This window comes from Ursus arctos, unplaced genomic scaffold (assembly GCF_023065955.2).
Source record: "Ursus arctos isolate Adak ecotype North America unplaced genomic scaffold, UrsArc2.0 scaffold_9, whole genome shotgun sequence".
NCBI lineage: Eukaryota > Metazoa > Chordata > Mammalia > Carnivora > Ursidae > Ursus > Ursus arctos.
The window spans coordinates 59,332,766-59,350,057 of record NW_026623111.1 but is presented as its reverse complement, the minus strand read 5'-3'; the positions used below and the strand labels follow the sequence as shown (position 1 = coordinate 59,350,057).

The window sequence follows — 17,292 nt, the reverse complement described above, 5'->3', positions numbered from 1 at the left end:
GTTCTTTTCCTTTACTCAGAAGTAATAAATATTGCAGTAAACATGTTGGGATGAGACTAAAAATACACTTTGGAAGATGTTTACCTTTCCCTCCATACACCCCCCCATAAATGTTTGAGAAGAAACAAAGTGTATTGGTAGTTTGATTATATATTTAGAGCGCCTGGGTGGCTCAGTCCGTTGGGTGTTTCCTTTGGCTCGGGTCATGACCCTGCTCAGCAGGGAGCCTGCTTCTACTTTTCCCTCTGTCCCCCCCCGCTTGTGCTCTCTTACTCTCAAGCTCTTTCTCTCTCAAATAAATAAAATCTCAAAGATTTTTTTAAATAATTTTTTTCTGAATTTACTAAATTTGGTGGTTCAGGAATTCAAAACAGTTTGTGAAAGAGTAAAGTAGTGTTATTTAAATGGTGTATTTTTCTTCCAACCAACAACAAAAGAATAAAATGTTTCTATTGAAGACCTTTTGGTTTACAAATTTCAAATAGGTGGCTGCTATTTGACTTCAGAGGGCCCTCTTAATGAAGCATGCAACCAATGATTCTTTCAGGTGAGGGCTTTCTAAATAAGCACCTAAATATGAGAAACCTAAAGTCAGCTTACATTCAGGGTAAAGTCTGGAAAGCAGCTTGTGGTTTCCTATTTTAGAATTTTTGACTTGTTTTGCCTGAGCACTTTCTCCCCACCTAATAGTAAGTAGGAGGTCTTTCTACTATTTGATGAATGGGGAATCTTTTCCTCTTGATGTCTGTTTGGGAGGTTTACTCCTCTTATATTCTGTCACTCTAGGGATTAATGAAAACATATTTTGGAAGCTGTAAAAAGGATCCTTAAGTGCAAGCAGATGCTAAAGATAAGTGATTATAGTGACAACAAATCATTTCCTTTGTTCCTGTAGGGCTCTGTATTTCTCCTCCAAGACAGTACCTTCATAAATTGTCTGCTGGGAACATTAGCCTACAAGTTTCATTTAAGACAAAGGAGACCAGAAATTTCCTCATTAAAGATTTAATAGCCTTGTCCTCTATACTCATAAAAATGTATGCAGTGCACTTCTAATTATTTTTCTTGAAAGAATAAGAATGGCAAACCACTTTGTGCTCAACTTGATTCCCTTTAGTTGTCCTGGACTTTCCAAGGGGGTCTCACTTGACACCATTTTGCATTTCAGAGCAGATCCTTTCTTATGACAGTAACACTGTTTCTCAGGTGTTTCCTTACTCTACCACTCTGCCTTTGAAGCAAGCCATGTTTATTTCAAGATTCAATATTCCAGTCATGAAATAAAACAAGTCTAACAAAATAACCCCTTTTTAAGCAAAAATCAACTCTCTAGAAACACAAATATAAACTGTTAACTAAAAACTTAAAAAAAAAATGTGTTCTAAGATTAAAGGCAAGACGAAAATAACCAGAGGGTATTTTTATTCAAAGATTTAATGCAAGCCAGAAACACCCACAGGGTGAGGCAGGAAAGGGTAGTAATTGAAAGCACAGCAGACTCTGGAGTCAGACAAGCTAGGTTTGCACCCTGACTGCACTTCTCCAAGCTGTGTGACCAACCTTGCAGATTTACTTGACCTCTTCATCTTCTGTAAAATGGGGACAACAAAAAAAACCCCTACAACAGAGGAGTGCTGTGGGGATAAAAATGAGAGAATGCACTAAAAGTGCAATGCCTGGTATATTGTAAGTAATCCATACATTTTAGTTGTTATTATTTGCGAGCGCCGTGTAGAAAGAGATTTATTTATTTATTTTACTATTAGGACAAAAGGGAAACATTTCTAAAAAGATTGAAAAAAAAAATGAAAAAAAATATGAATTTCTTACCGATACATGGATATTAACACATTTTCTTCATATGCCTTATTTATTTTCTCAGGGAATTTCAAAGGCTTTCCATTTTTTCTTACAACCATCGTAAAAGCAATGTCACAGTTATTAAGAAAAAAAGAGACATTGATGAAAAGTAAGTTCTTATGAGTGAATAGTGTAGAAGAATGCCGATAGTTTTTGTTAGGACAACTAGAACTTGTTCCTTACCACCTATTAATTACTTGAAATTACATTTATAGTACTGTAGGCTAAATTGTCCCTGGCACTCTCACAGACAGTAAGATAGTTTTAATAAACCTAAACTTCAAAAAGGTTAAGTATATATATAATGAAATAGAAGCTCTTAAATGTTCCCAGTTACATTTTAATTGGTTTAACTCCTCTGCCAAACAACTTGGCAAATTGGTATTTAACAAAATCCATAAAACTGTAAATACCATTGGACCCAGGAATAATCCAAAAAAGGTTATGAATGACAATCAACTGGATTCTTTTTCTTTCCTTCATTTTTTCAATAATAGCATTATTGATATATAATTCACATTTCATTCAATCTAATTAAGTGTACAATTCAATGGTTTTTAGTATATTCAGAGTTGTGCAATCATCACCACAATCAATTTTAGAACATTTGCCTTAAAAAGAAACCCAACATCCTTTGGCTATCAACCCCTAATTCCATCTCTGCACCCAGGGCTAAGCAACCACTAATCCTTTCTGTCTCTGTGGATTTGCCTATTCTGGACATTTCATATAAATGGAGTCATTACACTAAGTGAAAGAGACCAGTCACAAAAGACTATATATGTTTTTGAGGATCATCCATGTTACACCATATATCAATACCTCTTTTCTATGGCCAAATATTCCGTTGTTTAGACATACCACAATTATCTGTTCATCAGTTGGTGGACATTTGTGTTGTTTCACCTGTTGGCTTGTAAGAATAATGCTATTATGAACATTCATGGACAAGTTTTTTTTTTTTTTTAATTTAAAAAATTTTTCTTTTTTAAGTAATCTCTACACCCAACATGGAGCTTAAACTTACAACCTTGAGATCAAGAGTTGCATGCTCTATCGACTGAGCCAGCCAGGTGCCCTACATGGACAAGTTTTCGCTTGGACATGCTCTCATTTTTCTTGGCTACCTACCTAAAGGTAGAATTTATATGATTCTTACAGGAGGGAAAATCATGGTCCAACAATGTAATTATGCTGCACTCCCAAAGGTATTATGCAGAAATGCTACAGTCTCAAAAGTACTCTGCAGAAAAATGTTGGCCATGTAGAAGGAAAACCACATGATAATATGGAAAAATGCTACATGAAGTGAAAAAAGGATAAAATCCACTTAAAATCCTTCCCGGGCTTCCCATCCCCTGCTCTGTCCTATGGACCTGAGGACCACAATTCTCTCCCCCAATTTTCAGGACCAGCTATATATACATTACCTTTCAAAGATTTTTTACAACCTCTCAGCTTCAGAACCTTTGTACATGTTGCTTCCCCTGCCTGTATCATTTTTTCCTCTACTTCTTTGCCCAGTGGTTTCAAGTCTCATCTTAAATGTCACTTCCTCAGAGAAACCTTCTCTGATGTCCATACCTAGTCTAAGGTTAAGTATTTCCACAGTAGTCTGCAATTTTCCATCTTAGTACTTTTGATACTGGTAATTGTTTATTCAGTTAGTAATCAAATACTGAGAGGTTATTACATGCAGGGATACAGAGTGAAACAAAACATACAAGATCCCTGCCATCTTAGACCTTATATTCTAGGGAGGGAACTCATTTTTTTAATAATAATATTTTTTATTATATTATGTTAGTCACCATACAGTACATCCCTAGTTTTTGAAGTAAAGTTCCATGATTCATTACTTGCGTATAACACCCAGTGCACCACGCAATACATGCCCTCCTTAATACCCATCACCAGCCTATCCCATCCCCCCCCCCCCCCCCCCCCGGGAGCCCTCAGTTTGTTTCCCAGAGTCCATAGTCTCTCATGGTTCATTCCCCCTTATGTTTACCCCCCTAGGGAGGGAACTCATGTGCACATATACAAATCAATGTACTGGGTAATTTTATTTTTTATTTCATTTTATTCCAGTGTAGTTAACATGCAGTGTTATATTAGTTTCTGGTGTACAATATAGTGATTCAACAATTCCATATATTACTCAGTGCTCATCAGTTAAGTGTACAATTCACTCCCTTCATCTATTTCACCCATCACCCCACCTATCTCCTTTCTGGTAACCATCTGTTCTCTACAGTGGAGTCTGATTTTTTTGGTTTGTCTCTCTCTCTTTTCCTTCATTAGCTATTTTGTGTCTTAAATTCCACAATGAGTGAAATAATATATTTGTCTTTCTCTGATCAGCTTATTTCACTTAGCATTATACTCTCTAGATTCAGCTTTGTTGCAAATGGCAAGATTTCATCCTTCATTATCAATTCATCTATCGATGGATACCTGCACTGCTTCCATAGTTTGGCTATTGTAAATGATGCTGCAATAAACTTATGGGTGCATATATCCCTTCAAATTAGTGTTTCATATTCTTTGGGTAAATACGTACCGGGTAATTTTAGATAGTGATAATTAGCTTAATATTTATCCTGTTTGGATTGTACACTCCATGAAGGCAGGAGCTATTTCTGTCTTGGTTACTCCCAGTTTGCTAGAGCTTACCACTGAGTCTGGCCCACTGAATAAGCTCAATACAAATTTTTTCAATGACTGGTAAAATAGCCATATAAAAAAACAGAAATGGAAAACACAAAGGAGAGCACTCCTGTAAATGGGTGAGTTTGAGATTTTTTTCCCCTTTCCTCTTTCAAAACTTTCTGTAATTCCACATATTCTTTCTCTAATTAAAACAATTAAAAGATGAGCCAAAAATTACCATAGGTGAGTAAAAGAACCTCAAATAAAACACATTTATACGTCACCACACACTCATTAAACACCTGGTAATAAAACCTACTCAAATACTCAGAAGTGTCGGTTCAGTGAATAGAATTCCCTTGGCGCATCACCAAGCAGGTTCCCCGCCATCAATAGTATAATTTACCGTTTTAAAAGGCCTTTAACACCCAAGACGGTGCTTAAGGATATGATCCTCCAAACTGCCAGATTTCTAAAGCGCTTGACAGTCTACCTCCATCCACTGTGTGCCACCGGAAAAAACCTCAATTCTCCTTATACAATAGGTAATTTTTTGCGCGGTCAACAAAGAATGCAAAATCTTTACACAACAGAACACCAGCCCCTTCCCCATAAATCCTTCTTATAAGTCCTAGACACTTATCAGGTTGGAAAACATCAGGTAGCTTTGCGGTGGACCAAAAGAGCATCCAGACAGAACCCCACCCCCAAGCGGAGCTTTCAGCCGCTTCTTTCTTCCCCAGGGCGCATGCGCAGCGCACTCTCCAGCCGCCGCACGCCTCTGCCAGCTCGCAGGGAGCTTACGTCACCGTAAACTGATGGTATGCTCTTCCGCCTCTCCTAGGAAAAGGAGTCCGCACACCTTTGACTTTCATTTACCTGTAGGAAATAGCTTCCCTTCTTCCACCCCAGTACTAAAGACTTCTCCCGCCCGTCTCCAACAGCCCAGCTTTTTGCCGGTCTCCTCTGGACGTTCGTTGACGGTGAAGGCCACGGAAAGGAAAAAAAGGGGAGGGAGAAAGGCCAGTTCAGCGTTGTTTACAGAGAGTAAGCGAGTCTAGGAATCGGTCCGCGAGGGCGGAGCCGAGGAAGCCGGCACTTCTTCTTTTCCTCCCCTCCCTCCCCAGCCTTCCCCGCGAGCGGACGCGGCAGCGCCTCTGTCTCGCTTTTTCTTATTTTCCCCCTTTTCCCCTTCTTTTTTTTCCTTTTTTCCCCCCCTTCCCCCCTTTTCACCATTTCCCCTCGGAGACGCTTCCCCCGGGCAGGGGCAGAGCCGGTCTCACCCCCCGCCTCTCCCCGGCCCCCGCCGCCCTATGGCGAGAGGGAACCCCCTCCCCACCCGGGCACTAGCGGCGGCGGTTGGAGGAGTGGGACCGGCGGTGGCCGCGGCAGCCTCAGGTCCGGGAGAATCATGGAACTAATTCGCTGACCCACCGGCCGCAGCCGTGCGTCCCGCTCGATCGCCAGCGCCCGCGCCCCCCCCCCGGCCCGGTTCCCCCTCTTCTCCCTCCTCAGTCGGTCCTGTCCTTGTCCCGCGCGCCCCGCCGCCGCGCGCTGAGGAAAATGGGGTGGTAACGGGCCCCCGGATGACCCCGCGTCACCACTGTGAGGCCTACAGCTCCGCCGGGGAGGAGGAGGAGGAGGAGGAAGAGGAGGAGAAGGTGAGGGGGCGGGGGGACTCTCTGCGTCTCCGCGCCCCGCGCTCGCGCGCCTCCCCATCACCCCCCCACCCCCCGCGCTGCCCGAGGGGAAGCTCCCGGAGCCGCGCGCTCCTTAGCTAAGACCCGGCCCCCGCCTCCCCCCTCCAAAGGAAACCTTCGGGACCACCCCCACTCCGCCCTCTCCGCGCCCGAACAGTTTGGCACCTGCCCAGTTTGTAAACTGCTTTGCCTTGTTCCCTTTCGGGCGGGTTTTTCGGTCAGCGAGTAACTTTTTTGTTGGAGCAGCAAATTGCCTACTCGTGCACATTCTAGGCACCGCAGGCGGGTCTAGTACACAAAGGGACACACCCCCACCTTAGACTTCAACGCTACCGCGGGAGCCAAAGGAATATAATTTACATTGCAAAGTGGAGCGAATGCGAGACGAGCCGTTGAACGGCCAGTGCTGCGGGAATTCGGGGGAGGGGAACGTTACCCAAGGTTTGGGTGGGTGGGGGAGATTGGAGAGAAGGTGAGATTTGAGTTGCAACCTGAAGGGCAGGTAGAAAAGTACCGAAATTTTGAAAAGAGGGCAGAACGGTCCTCTTGAGCCATTGCAGGTCATTTGGGCAAGAGTTGAGAATTGGTAGCAAAATAGTGGAAAGTATGCCTCGGGAGGTAGAATGGAATCATTCTGAAGATCTTTGAATGTCAAGCTTAAGTATTTAGCTTTTATTCTGTCAGTGGTGAGCGGCTCTGCGTTTGAGGAGTGGAGTGTGCTGTTAACACTTGTTGAAGCTTTTTATCTGACAGGCATTGTTCAAAGCGCTTTGAATCCTCAACAAGGACTCGTTGTGAGGCAGGTAGTTCAGGAGCCTCATTTTACAGAGGAGGAAAACAGGGTCCACAAGATTAATTTACCGCGTGGGTGACACAGCTAGAGCCCGGTGGGGAGAATTCGAACCCGAGCAGTCTGACTATGCTATATAGTCTGTATCCCGAAAATGAGTCTGTTGAAAACATTAAAGATAGTGTTACTTGCTTCCAGCTTTCGCACATCATTTGTGGTAGATGAAATAGAAGGGAGTGGACAAATAGATTAAGAAAGAATGAATAGGGTTTAGATTTGCTAATCTGGGACCAGGAAGATGAGAGATTCTGAACTTCTAGACTAGGATAAATTTCTTAATACTGATGAAGAGCAGACTAGTTAGAATCGTCGTGTGTTAGGAAGGCATGGTAGAGATGATTTTCAGTTACAGATGACTGAGTTTATGTGGCAGTTTGACTCCGAGTAGGTTAGAATGGAACTCTATAATGTTTCTTGGTCAAGATTGGAAGCTGAGAGTGTGTATATATATTTTATTCTGATTGTATAATACTTTAAATATGAAAGGTACTCGCCTTTCTGTGCATGTTTCTTCATCTTCAAAATGGGCTTAATAATACCAACTTTATGAGGTTGCATAAGAAATAAATGAGTTAATATGGCATAGTACTTTGAACAGTATCTGGCCAAGTAGTAAGCACTCATTGCTTTGGCTTATTAAGAATTTAAGTGTAAGCTATTTGTTAGTGCTAAACTCTGGAAGAGTGTTTGCTATCAAAGAACTCACGGTTAGTAGGAGAGACAGGTCTACAAATAATTATCACAGCAATTAAGTGCAAAAGTAGAATTATGTATAAGTACAGGTGTAAGAAGGCAGGGTACTAGTCACAGACCTTTGCAAATGACAGCTCTGTAGGAAGGGGAGTGGCAGCTGGAGAAGGACAATTCAGGTTCAGAGAACTGTGTGGAAAGGCATGGAGCTAGGGAAACAAACAGCGGACTGTTCTGGAATTACAAGTACCTGTAGTTCATTATTAGGTTAGGGCCATGAAGTCAAGGAGATGGTCAGTCACATAGAGTATGAACTAACATCCAGAAGTCTGCATCAGTACAAAATTATAAATGAAGTTGGTGTTACGGTGATATTAAATATAATAATGCTGTATTAATAAAGTTGTTTCTGTGTTTACCCAGCACCGTGCTGTACTTTTCCTTAGAATAGCAGGAGGCCCTGTATGTAGATCTATAATATAGTTTATGCCATACAATAACTTTATAAACTATTCACTCATACACTAAGCTATTCAGTAAACCTGGAGAAAGAAGCAGAAGTAATTGAAAGATTGACAGGAGAAATGTTAAACTTTCATAAAGTTAGAAGTGTGTGGAATATGCCAACCAAAACAGTCTTGTTGTTTCTTAGTTCCTAGAGACTTCTGAGCATTTAAAGTTCTGGATATGAGTAATGGCATAAAATAGTAAGATATAACTATAAAGTTCTAGTATTTAAAACAGTAAAATTATATTTTAAGTGTGTGTATTTTATTCAGCAGTGTTCATTATTCAGTCTATTTTACACATTAGAAAAGAGGCTTGTGCATTATCAGTAAGAAAAGTAAAACTCAAGCTAATACTTTCTTCACTGTATCATTATCTGTCTTACTAGAATAGGTTTTGGGTTTTTTTTGAGATTTTGTTTATTTATTTGAGAAAGAGCTGGGGTGGAGGGGTTGGGGGTGGGTGGTGGCGCAGAGGGAGAAGGAGACTCCCACGGAGCAGGGAGCCTGACAATGACAATCCCAGCACCCTGAGATCATGCCCCAGGTGGAAGGCAGACACTCAACCAACTGAGCCACCCAGGCACCCTGTCTTACTAGAATCTCAAAAAAGGAATGTAAAAGGTATCCTGCTAATATAAGCACTTCCATAAATAATGTCTTTGGCCCGGGGAGGGGGGGCACGTGGGGGTGTGTCCACATTGTTAACGTGTAAATAATTTAAAAAAACTCTTACCGTTTCGTCTATCATTAACATTTCACCCCATTTGCTTTATCATTTGTCCTCTCTCCGTCCCATATATATATGCATATGGATATGCATATATGCAATAGATATATAGCATATATTATGGCCCTTTACTCCTAAGTATTTTAGTGTGTATTTCCAACAATAGGGATGTTCTTACAGAATCACAGTAAAGTTATCAACTTCAGTAAATTTAACATTGTTACGTTTACTTTAACTGGTCTGTGTTCCCATTATATCAGTTGGCCCAGTAATGACCTTTATAGCATTTTGTCTTCCCAGTATAGGATTGAATCTAGGGTTAGATATTGAACTTTCATTTTTTTGTAGTCTCATTTAATCTGGAATATTTCTTCCCCTTCTTTTTCTTTCACTTGGATTATTTATATCTTATTTTTAAAAGACAAAGGAAATTTGAACTCATTATCCTTTGTTACATTCCCCTAGTGTGAGCAAAGAATGATTTCTTTATTTTCTAGTATTTATACGGTGTATTACATCAATTGATTTCCTGAATGTTAAACCAACTTTGCATTCCTGGGGTAAATCCCACTCAATTATGGTATGTAATCCTTTTTTTATGTTGCCACATTCTGTTTGCTAGTATTTTGTTGAGGAATTCTGCATCTATATTTAGAAGAGATGTTCTTGGTAGTTTTCTAATGCTGTTGTCTTTGTTTGCTTAAGTGGCCTCATAAAATGAGTTGAGACGTCTCTACCTTTTGGAGGAGTTTATGAAGAATTTAAAAAATTTTTCTGCAGATGCTTGGTAGAATTCATTAGTGAAACTACTGGGACATAGGCTTTTCTTTGACAATTGTTTGTTTACTAATTCAATTTCTTGTTATATGGCTCTTCAGCTTTTCTATTTCTTTTTAAAGTCAGTTTTGATAATTTGTGGTTCCTGGTATTTGTCCATTTCATGCAAAGTTGTCCAATTTATTTGCAACCCATTGTTCATAAAATTCCTTTATAACACCTTTTATTTCTACAACGTAGGTAGTAATGTCTCTTTTTACTCCCGATTTTCGTACTTAATCCTTTGTTTTTATTTAGTCAGTGTAGCTAGAGGTTTGCCAATTTTGTTGATCTTTTCAAAGAGCCAACTTTTTTTTTGTAATGTATTAATAGCCAACCATGCTATTATGTTTTATGTACTTGATTTTTTTTTTTAAAGATTTTATTTATTTAATTGACAGAGAAAGACAGCCAGTGAGAGAGGGATCACAAGCGGGGGGAGTGGAAGAGGAAGAAGCAGGCTCCCAGCGGAGGAGCCTGATGTGGGGCTTGATCCCAGAATGCCGGGATCATGCCCTGAGCTGAAGGCAGACGCTTAACGACTGTGCTACCCAGGCGCCCCTGAACCAACTTTTGGTTTCATTGGTTTTCTCTATTTTTTTTTTCCTTCATTAATTTCCACTCTAATTTTTCTTCTGGTTTGCTTTAGGTATAGTTTGCTCTACTTGCATGCCATAAGTTTTGGTATGTTATGTTTTCTTTTTCATTACCTCAGAGTATTTTCTAATTTTCCTTGTAATTTCTTCTTTGACCCAGATTCCTTTGTTTAAAAAAAAAAAATTGTTAAAGCATCTAAGTATTTGAAAATCTTACTTAGGGCCTTAATGGTAGGAAATTGAAGAACAGGAATCTCTTGAATCTTCGTATTCTTTACATGATTCTGTCCTGTGTATCCTTCTCTGTTTCCCATCCATCCCTCATAAAAATAATCTTCAGAGGAAACATTTGGAGGGAAGAGTAATCACAGGGGCAGCCAGCCATTGGGGTGTGTTAAGGCTGGGGCATCCTGGTGAGCCACCCTGTTGGGTGTAGCTAATGGAATGAAGTAGTTTGGTAAGTTTTGACAAGAGTTAATAAATTACAGACTAAAATTAGGTATAGAAGAAACCTTAGAACCAATAAATAAACCAAGTTTAATCTCCATCCAATATAGGTGTTTTTTCTAAAGACCTTTTGAAAGATGGTCATCTAGTTTACACTCCATTTCTAAGGTTAATATTTATATCTGCTTTGGATGAAATTATAGTGAGTTTATTTCTCTAGTTATGGAAAATCTGAGAAAAGTACCAAGGCAACAAAATTGGAATCTCAGAACATCTCAGCAGAATATCACAGTAGATGGAATATAACAAGATGACCTTTTTTAAAAAGAAAATATGTTTACAGTCCTGAACAAGGTGTCCCCCCTTCCCCCCAAAAAAGGGGGCTCCAAAACTATGTGCACAATGAGGTGGGGCAGATGGAGAGGGAATTTGCCTAAGAGTGTACCTTAGAAAGTCTTAAGAGTTGATAGTGTGGTATGGACTAAAAAAAGTAGCTAATGATCTTAGACTGCATTTAGAAGAGGAAAAGTCATGTCATGTGAGGAAATCTTGAACAGTTCTTCAGCTGTGAAAAAGATGGATTGGTAGGCATGCTAGCCACCTTCAGACATTTGAAGAATTTGCTTATGAAAGAGAGTTTAGACTTGGGTTTGTTTTGTTTTTGGCCCCAAGGATTAAAACCAATCTTTGGTTGAGTTCTGTTTCATCAGGATTCTATGAATGATAGAAAAATAATATTGGTAGATATCATTTCAGTATCATAATGTTTATAATTTCATAGGGGAAATAGTAGGAAGCTGCTTTCAGAAGGGGGAAAAATCACACCAGATTAGAGAATCAAGAGTTCTTAGAAGTTACCTTTGAAATGGGCCTTTTGGATTAGGTATTATTTCTTTCCCCTCTGTTATTTACTGTTTTTTCTTGGTGTGAAAAGATACTTAATGCTCATTATAGGAAATTTGCAAAAACTCTGAAGTTTAAGGAAGCAAAATGAAAGAAATAATCCAGTTATTAACCAGAGGTAGTCTGCAATAGATTTTATAGCAAGTAGGTGAAATATGTGAAGTGATGAATAAGAAAGGGATAGTACCTGGAGTTGGGGGTGAAGGGGGTATGGAAATTGAAGTTCATTATTTGATTTTTGTTTTTTTTTTAATTAATTTTAAATTTTACTTAAAAAATCAGAACTTTTCATATGTTTATTCTAGATATTTATATTTTTTGAAAAATCCCACGAATCTGAAGCACATACATAATACAGGTACATAGTTGAAAAATGAAATAGTTATATGAGGTTTATAATGAACAGCATTCTCCTGTTGTTGGATTTTGTAACCTTTTCTCACAGGTTAACCTCTGCATGCTTATTTGTTTCTCTTATTAAGATCATACGTTCAAATAACTTGCCCTACTGTTTTTTGATATTTCAGTTTTAGATGTTATTTATGGTTTGCCTACTGTGACATGTAAAGATGTAGTGCTCATTCTACCTTCTAACATCTCCCATCTTCCCAGTCCAGTTTTATCTGTTAAAGTCCCTATTCAGTGTTTTCATTATTATTGCTATGTAAATGTTGTGGCATATTATTACATTTACCTTCTTGCCTAATCTTTTTTTCTGAAGTTAATTACCTTTTCAGTTCCTTAGCTTTCGTCACATCTAGTTGAGTCTTGTCAGATCTTCAACTTCTACACATGGTTGTATCTCTCAAATCTCTAGTTTCTTTTCTTTCCTTTTTTTTTCAAACCTTAAGACATCTCTCTTGGACCTTCAGTTGCACTGCACTGATCTGCTGTTGCTCTTAGGCTTGTTCATTTTAGAGGGCCAATCACCTGATTGTTGAGTTTTCTAGATCAACACTCTCCAGTAGAACTTTCTGTAGCGATAGAACATTTCTATCTGATGCACTATCCACTAACCACATGTGGCTATTGAGCATTTGAAATGGAGCTAGTGTGACTGAGGAATTACATTTTAACTTTATTCAATTCTAATATAAATAGCCATATGTGTAGCCAGTGTACACTATATAGTGGAAACACAAAGATGATTTTATACTTAAGGGGAATGGTTTCATACTGATTATATGGGAATGGATGGGATTTAATATACTGGATGTAATTCTTTAATGAAGAAAAAGGTTAGTAACCCTTATCTGATTAGATTTTTAAGGAGAATATTTGAGACAACTATTAAGAATTACTAGTATAAAAGGGCCACGATTTAAAATTTGTTGACACAATTTGGAATGCAATAATATATTTTCATCAGAGTCTGTATGTTCTATCAATTATATGGCCATATTTTTATTCTCTTTACAACTGAGTTTCAAATTTAAAGTGAATATGTTTAGGTAACTGATTATTGTAACATTTTAATATGTGATGTTTTAAAGAGCTATAAAATCTATACTGCCTCATAACATTTTTATTTTGTTTTATGAATTGCTTAATAAGAACCAACATATTTATACAGTGCTAGGCGTATTTTATAATTAGAGAAGAAGCATTGTTTTATATTTGATTTTATAGGTAGCTACATCAAGCTGGGAGGCACGCAGATCCAAAGGATATCATGAAGTTTCCAGGGCCTTTGGAAAACCAGAGACTGTCTTTCCTGTTGGAAAAGGCAATCTCTAGGGAAGCCCAGATGTGGAAGGTGAATGTGCCGAAAATGCCTACAAATCAGGTAATGATTTTTCTCGTCACTCTAGATAGATGACTTCTTTTAGAAATACGTGTGCTGTCATATAGTGGTATCTTGACGCTGCATTGGAGAGATATCTACCATTAAAGGATATGCTCTTTTCTTTGAGAAACCTCTCCTTGATTTATTCTGCAACAGAACAAAAATGAATTTTTTGGGTTTTTTTGCTTATTTTGTTATCTGAGTTACAGCTTTAGGAAGGATAAATATATTCTCTTTGTAGTCCAGTACTAACAGTAGTAAGCTTTCTTTATTTCTAGGTATATAGTTAGCTAGGGAAGCTGAAATTATCTTTAGAAGACGAAAAATTGTTTTGTCTTTCTTGACTATTTATAAGGAGTTCAAGTAAGCTACTAAGGTAATGCTAATGTTGGACATTTCTGGGGGGATAGGCAGCTTACCTCTCAAGTTACTGTTAGCTATATGCCTTTCCTTTCGAAATTTTTATGCTTCTATCATATAATCCTATCAGTGTTATTTTTGACAAATAACTATGAAGTTCATGCACTCCCAAAGCTTATTGTATATGCTCTTTTTATCCCTGGTACCTAGCACTGTGCTTGGGATAAAGAATAGTGGCCAAGAAAATTTTGATTTTTGATTTGTAGGTAAATGAATAGCAAATTATCTAAGTTCCTCTTTTGGTTTAGGTTAACTTTTGTTCATAGGTTATTGAAATCTGTGTGCATTTCCTACTAACCTACTTCTGTCATTCTTTCTCACAAGCTGAAGAGATATGTTTTGCATTTACTATTACTTATTTGTCATTTAGCAGACTGAAAATTAGTTAACCTGAGTGAATATCTTTTAAGCTAGGAGCATTTACATATGCTATCACGTTTATTATCCTATTATATCCTTTGAAGTAGGTAATAGTCCCACTTTGTTAAGACTTTAATAAGTAGTAGAGGTATAATTTGAACTTGAGGTGGTTCTCTTTCCATTATACTTTTTCAATTTTTATTTTTGTGTGTTTGTGTGATTTTTTTAGATTATTTGGGAATTCAGTCATTCAGTAAATGTTCATTAAGTATCTGCTACATTCTTAGCACTTCTAAGCATGGGGGATACATCAGTGAGAAAAACAGAAATTCCTACCCTTATGTTCTGACATTCTGGTAAGCCTCAAAGCTTTAATACAGCTGGCTTTAGAACCGTTTCTCTCTTCCGCTGTCTCCTTGAGTCAGCACGTAACCAGTGATGGTATTCCTTTACAGCATGGTCTTTGAAGGTGATATTCTACCCAGATTGTAGTATATTGCTATATTATCACTTAATCTGGCCTATTTCTGTAGGTGATTTAATAAGTATTACTGAGGTAATACCAGAGAATAGAACAGTATTAGGACTTCTCTTAGGGAACTACTTAAGGATTTGCCTTTAGTAATATCAAGTAAAAGCCAAAGTTAATTCTTATAAATGTGGGTGGGCTTGTTCTGATGGGGATACTTCATAGGGGATAAGACTGGGATGAGCGTAAAGAGCTGTAGGAGCTCAAGCTGCTTGCTAAAGTAACCCCCAAGGACGCTTGTCTAGTCCTAATTTCTTTATTTCCTTCTGCCAGTCTCAGAGACTGGCTTTTCTATTTTTCTTTCTACTATTGCTTCTTACCATGATTTCCCTCCTTAATTCCTTGCAGAAAAAAACACAGTCTTGTCGTTAAGCCATAAACGTACTTTTCCAGCTTTTCCAATATTTTTTAAAATGCTGGTAAAAATGGAAAAATAAAATATTTTAAAGGTTTCTGTTAGGCTGCTTTCCTTCAGTTTCTTTTTCTTTCTCCACCTAAGCTCTACCTCTGCATCGTTCTCTCACAGTTCTCTTTTAATTTGCATCCCCTATCCTTAGGTTTAGGACAGAGTGGTCATACAAGAATATTATATACCAATCACTCCCCTCTGTGCGCTCCCACAGCACTCTGTACTTCCTGTATGATAGCACACAATATTATAATTTCCTGACGGTTCGATTGTGAGTTCCCTTGGGGTTGGGTTGTGTCATTTTTGTTTACTGGCATATGATAGGCTTCCAGTAAATATCAGTTAAATGAACATTATCATTTCTTTATAATTAGTCCAGGTTAGAGAAGTTCTTTTATATAATAATAGTACTTTGAAGTACACAATAATTTTGTTACATCAGTTTGGGAGAAAAAATTGAAGACTGGACAAAGTGACATGCATTTTCAGATATTCTCTATTTTGCTAAAGTGCTTTTGGTATGAAAAGATAAAACTACTTCAAGCTGTTAAAATGGTTTTCATTAGAATTTTGAAACTCCAAGGAATCTTAAAGGCCATGTAATTACGTAATTTCTGAATATAGGATCTCGAGCCACTGGGCTGCTAAGTGCATCAGAATCACCCAGGAGGCTCCTTACAGAGATTCCAGGCCTCATCCGGACCTGTTGGGCTTGTGGTAGCAGTTGTGGAAATTTGTATTTTGAAAAGCTTCATAGTTTTATTAATATGCATTAGGTTTGGGAGACACTGATTTACTCTAACCACACAGTAGAAAAGTTCTCTTTCTAACATCTCTGGTAAGTGATTCTCTGGTTTGGATACTTTGTCCATTCTACTGTGGGAAAACTATAAATTATTGGAAAGATTTTCCTAAATCGAACCTGAAAACTGCTTCTTTCTAGTGGCCACTTAATAGTTCTAGTTTTGTCCACTGGAGCAATACAGAATAAATCTATTTCTTCTTTTAGATGGTAGCCCTTTATCTACTCAAAGATGTGGTAAGCCCACAAAGTCCTCTCTTTTCCTGATTGAACATCCCTTGTTTTTTAACCGTTATTTGACAAGATTTCTCTTTTACTACCCCAGATTTTCTTTTTCTAGATATGCGCTTTTAGTGTGTTTCTCAAGTTGTGACATTTCATTTGTAGTCGTTAATGAGCAGTGAAATGAAATTATTACCTCACTTTATTTTGGCTTAATAATTTTGTTAAAGTAGCCCTAAATTTTATTATTGTTTTGGCAGCAGTGTCATATTGGCTTACTGAACTTGTTTTTAAAACCTTGTTTTCTCTAGTTTTAAGCAAAGTTTCCTTTGTGCTAGATGTACTTTTTAGTTTTTGACCTAGGTATGGTGTTATTTATTCTTATTAAATTTAAAATTGTTGATTCTTACCTGTTTTCTAGCTTTAAAATTATGATTGTTGACTCTCTGTCATTCTCGTATAATCTGTGGATTTGGTAAATAAATAAATCTATTTACCCTGCAGATTGGTTTCTCTTTTTTCTTTTCCTTAAACAGTTTCTTGAAGTATAATTTACAGGAAAGTACAAAGATCGTAAGTGTACAGCTGTAATTAATTTATTCTCATTGCCATGTATAATTCTTTGAATTTATCTCTTCTGTTGATGGTCATTAGTGTCACCTTCTCGTGCACATCTCAGTGAACATATGTGCATGTTTTTTGGAATATATTTTTAGGGATGGAATTGCTAGAAGCTAGAATAATGTGTAGATCAGTTTTAGTAGTTAACCACCAATTGTTCCAGAGTTGTTATACCACTATTATGTCATGTTTTTTGTGGGGTTTTTTGTTTTGTTTTGTTTTTTTACCCCTTCTAGCAGAGTATGAGAATCCTAAATTGCTCAACATCCTTGTCACCCCTTGGGATTGTCTTGTCTTTTCATTTTACTTATTCTGGTAAGTGTATTATAGTATCACATTGGGTTTAATTTGCTTTTCTTTAATAACTAATGAAGTTCAGCTTTTCATGTGTTT

At 37.9% G+C, this 17,292-nt stretch overlaps 1 protein-coding gene across 2 annotated transcripts in view; it reads left to right on the top strand.

Moving 5' to 3' along the window:
* The first annotated feature begins 5,617 nt into the window (after positions 1 to 5,617).
* The window catches only part of CCNI (cyclin I), a 32,492-nt gene continuing 20,817 nt past the window's right edge, over positions 5,618 to 17,292 (top strand). Inside the window, exon 1 of one of the 2 annotated variants that reach the window (XM_026509916.4) lies at positions 5,618 to 6,173. In XM_026509916.4, coding sequence (XP_026365701.1) covers positions 6,099 to 6,173 — 75 coding nt within the window. In that variant the 5' untranslated portion in view covers positions 5,618 to 6,098. Of the gene's footprint in view, positions 6,174 to 13,380; positions 13,537 to 17,292 lie in introns of those variants that run through there. The other variant, XM_057309825.1, reaches the window with a different exon arrangement.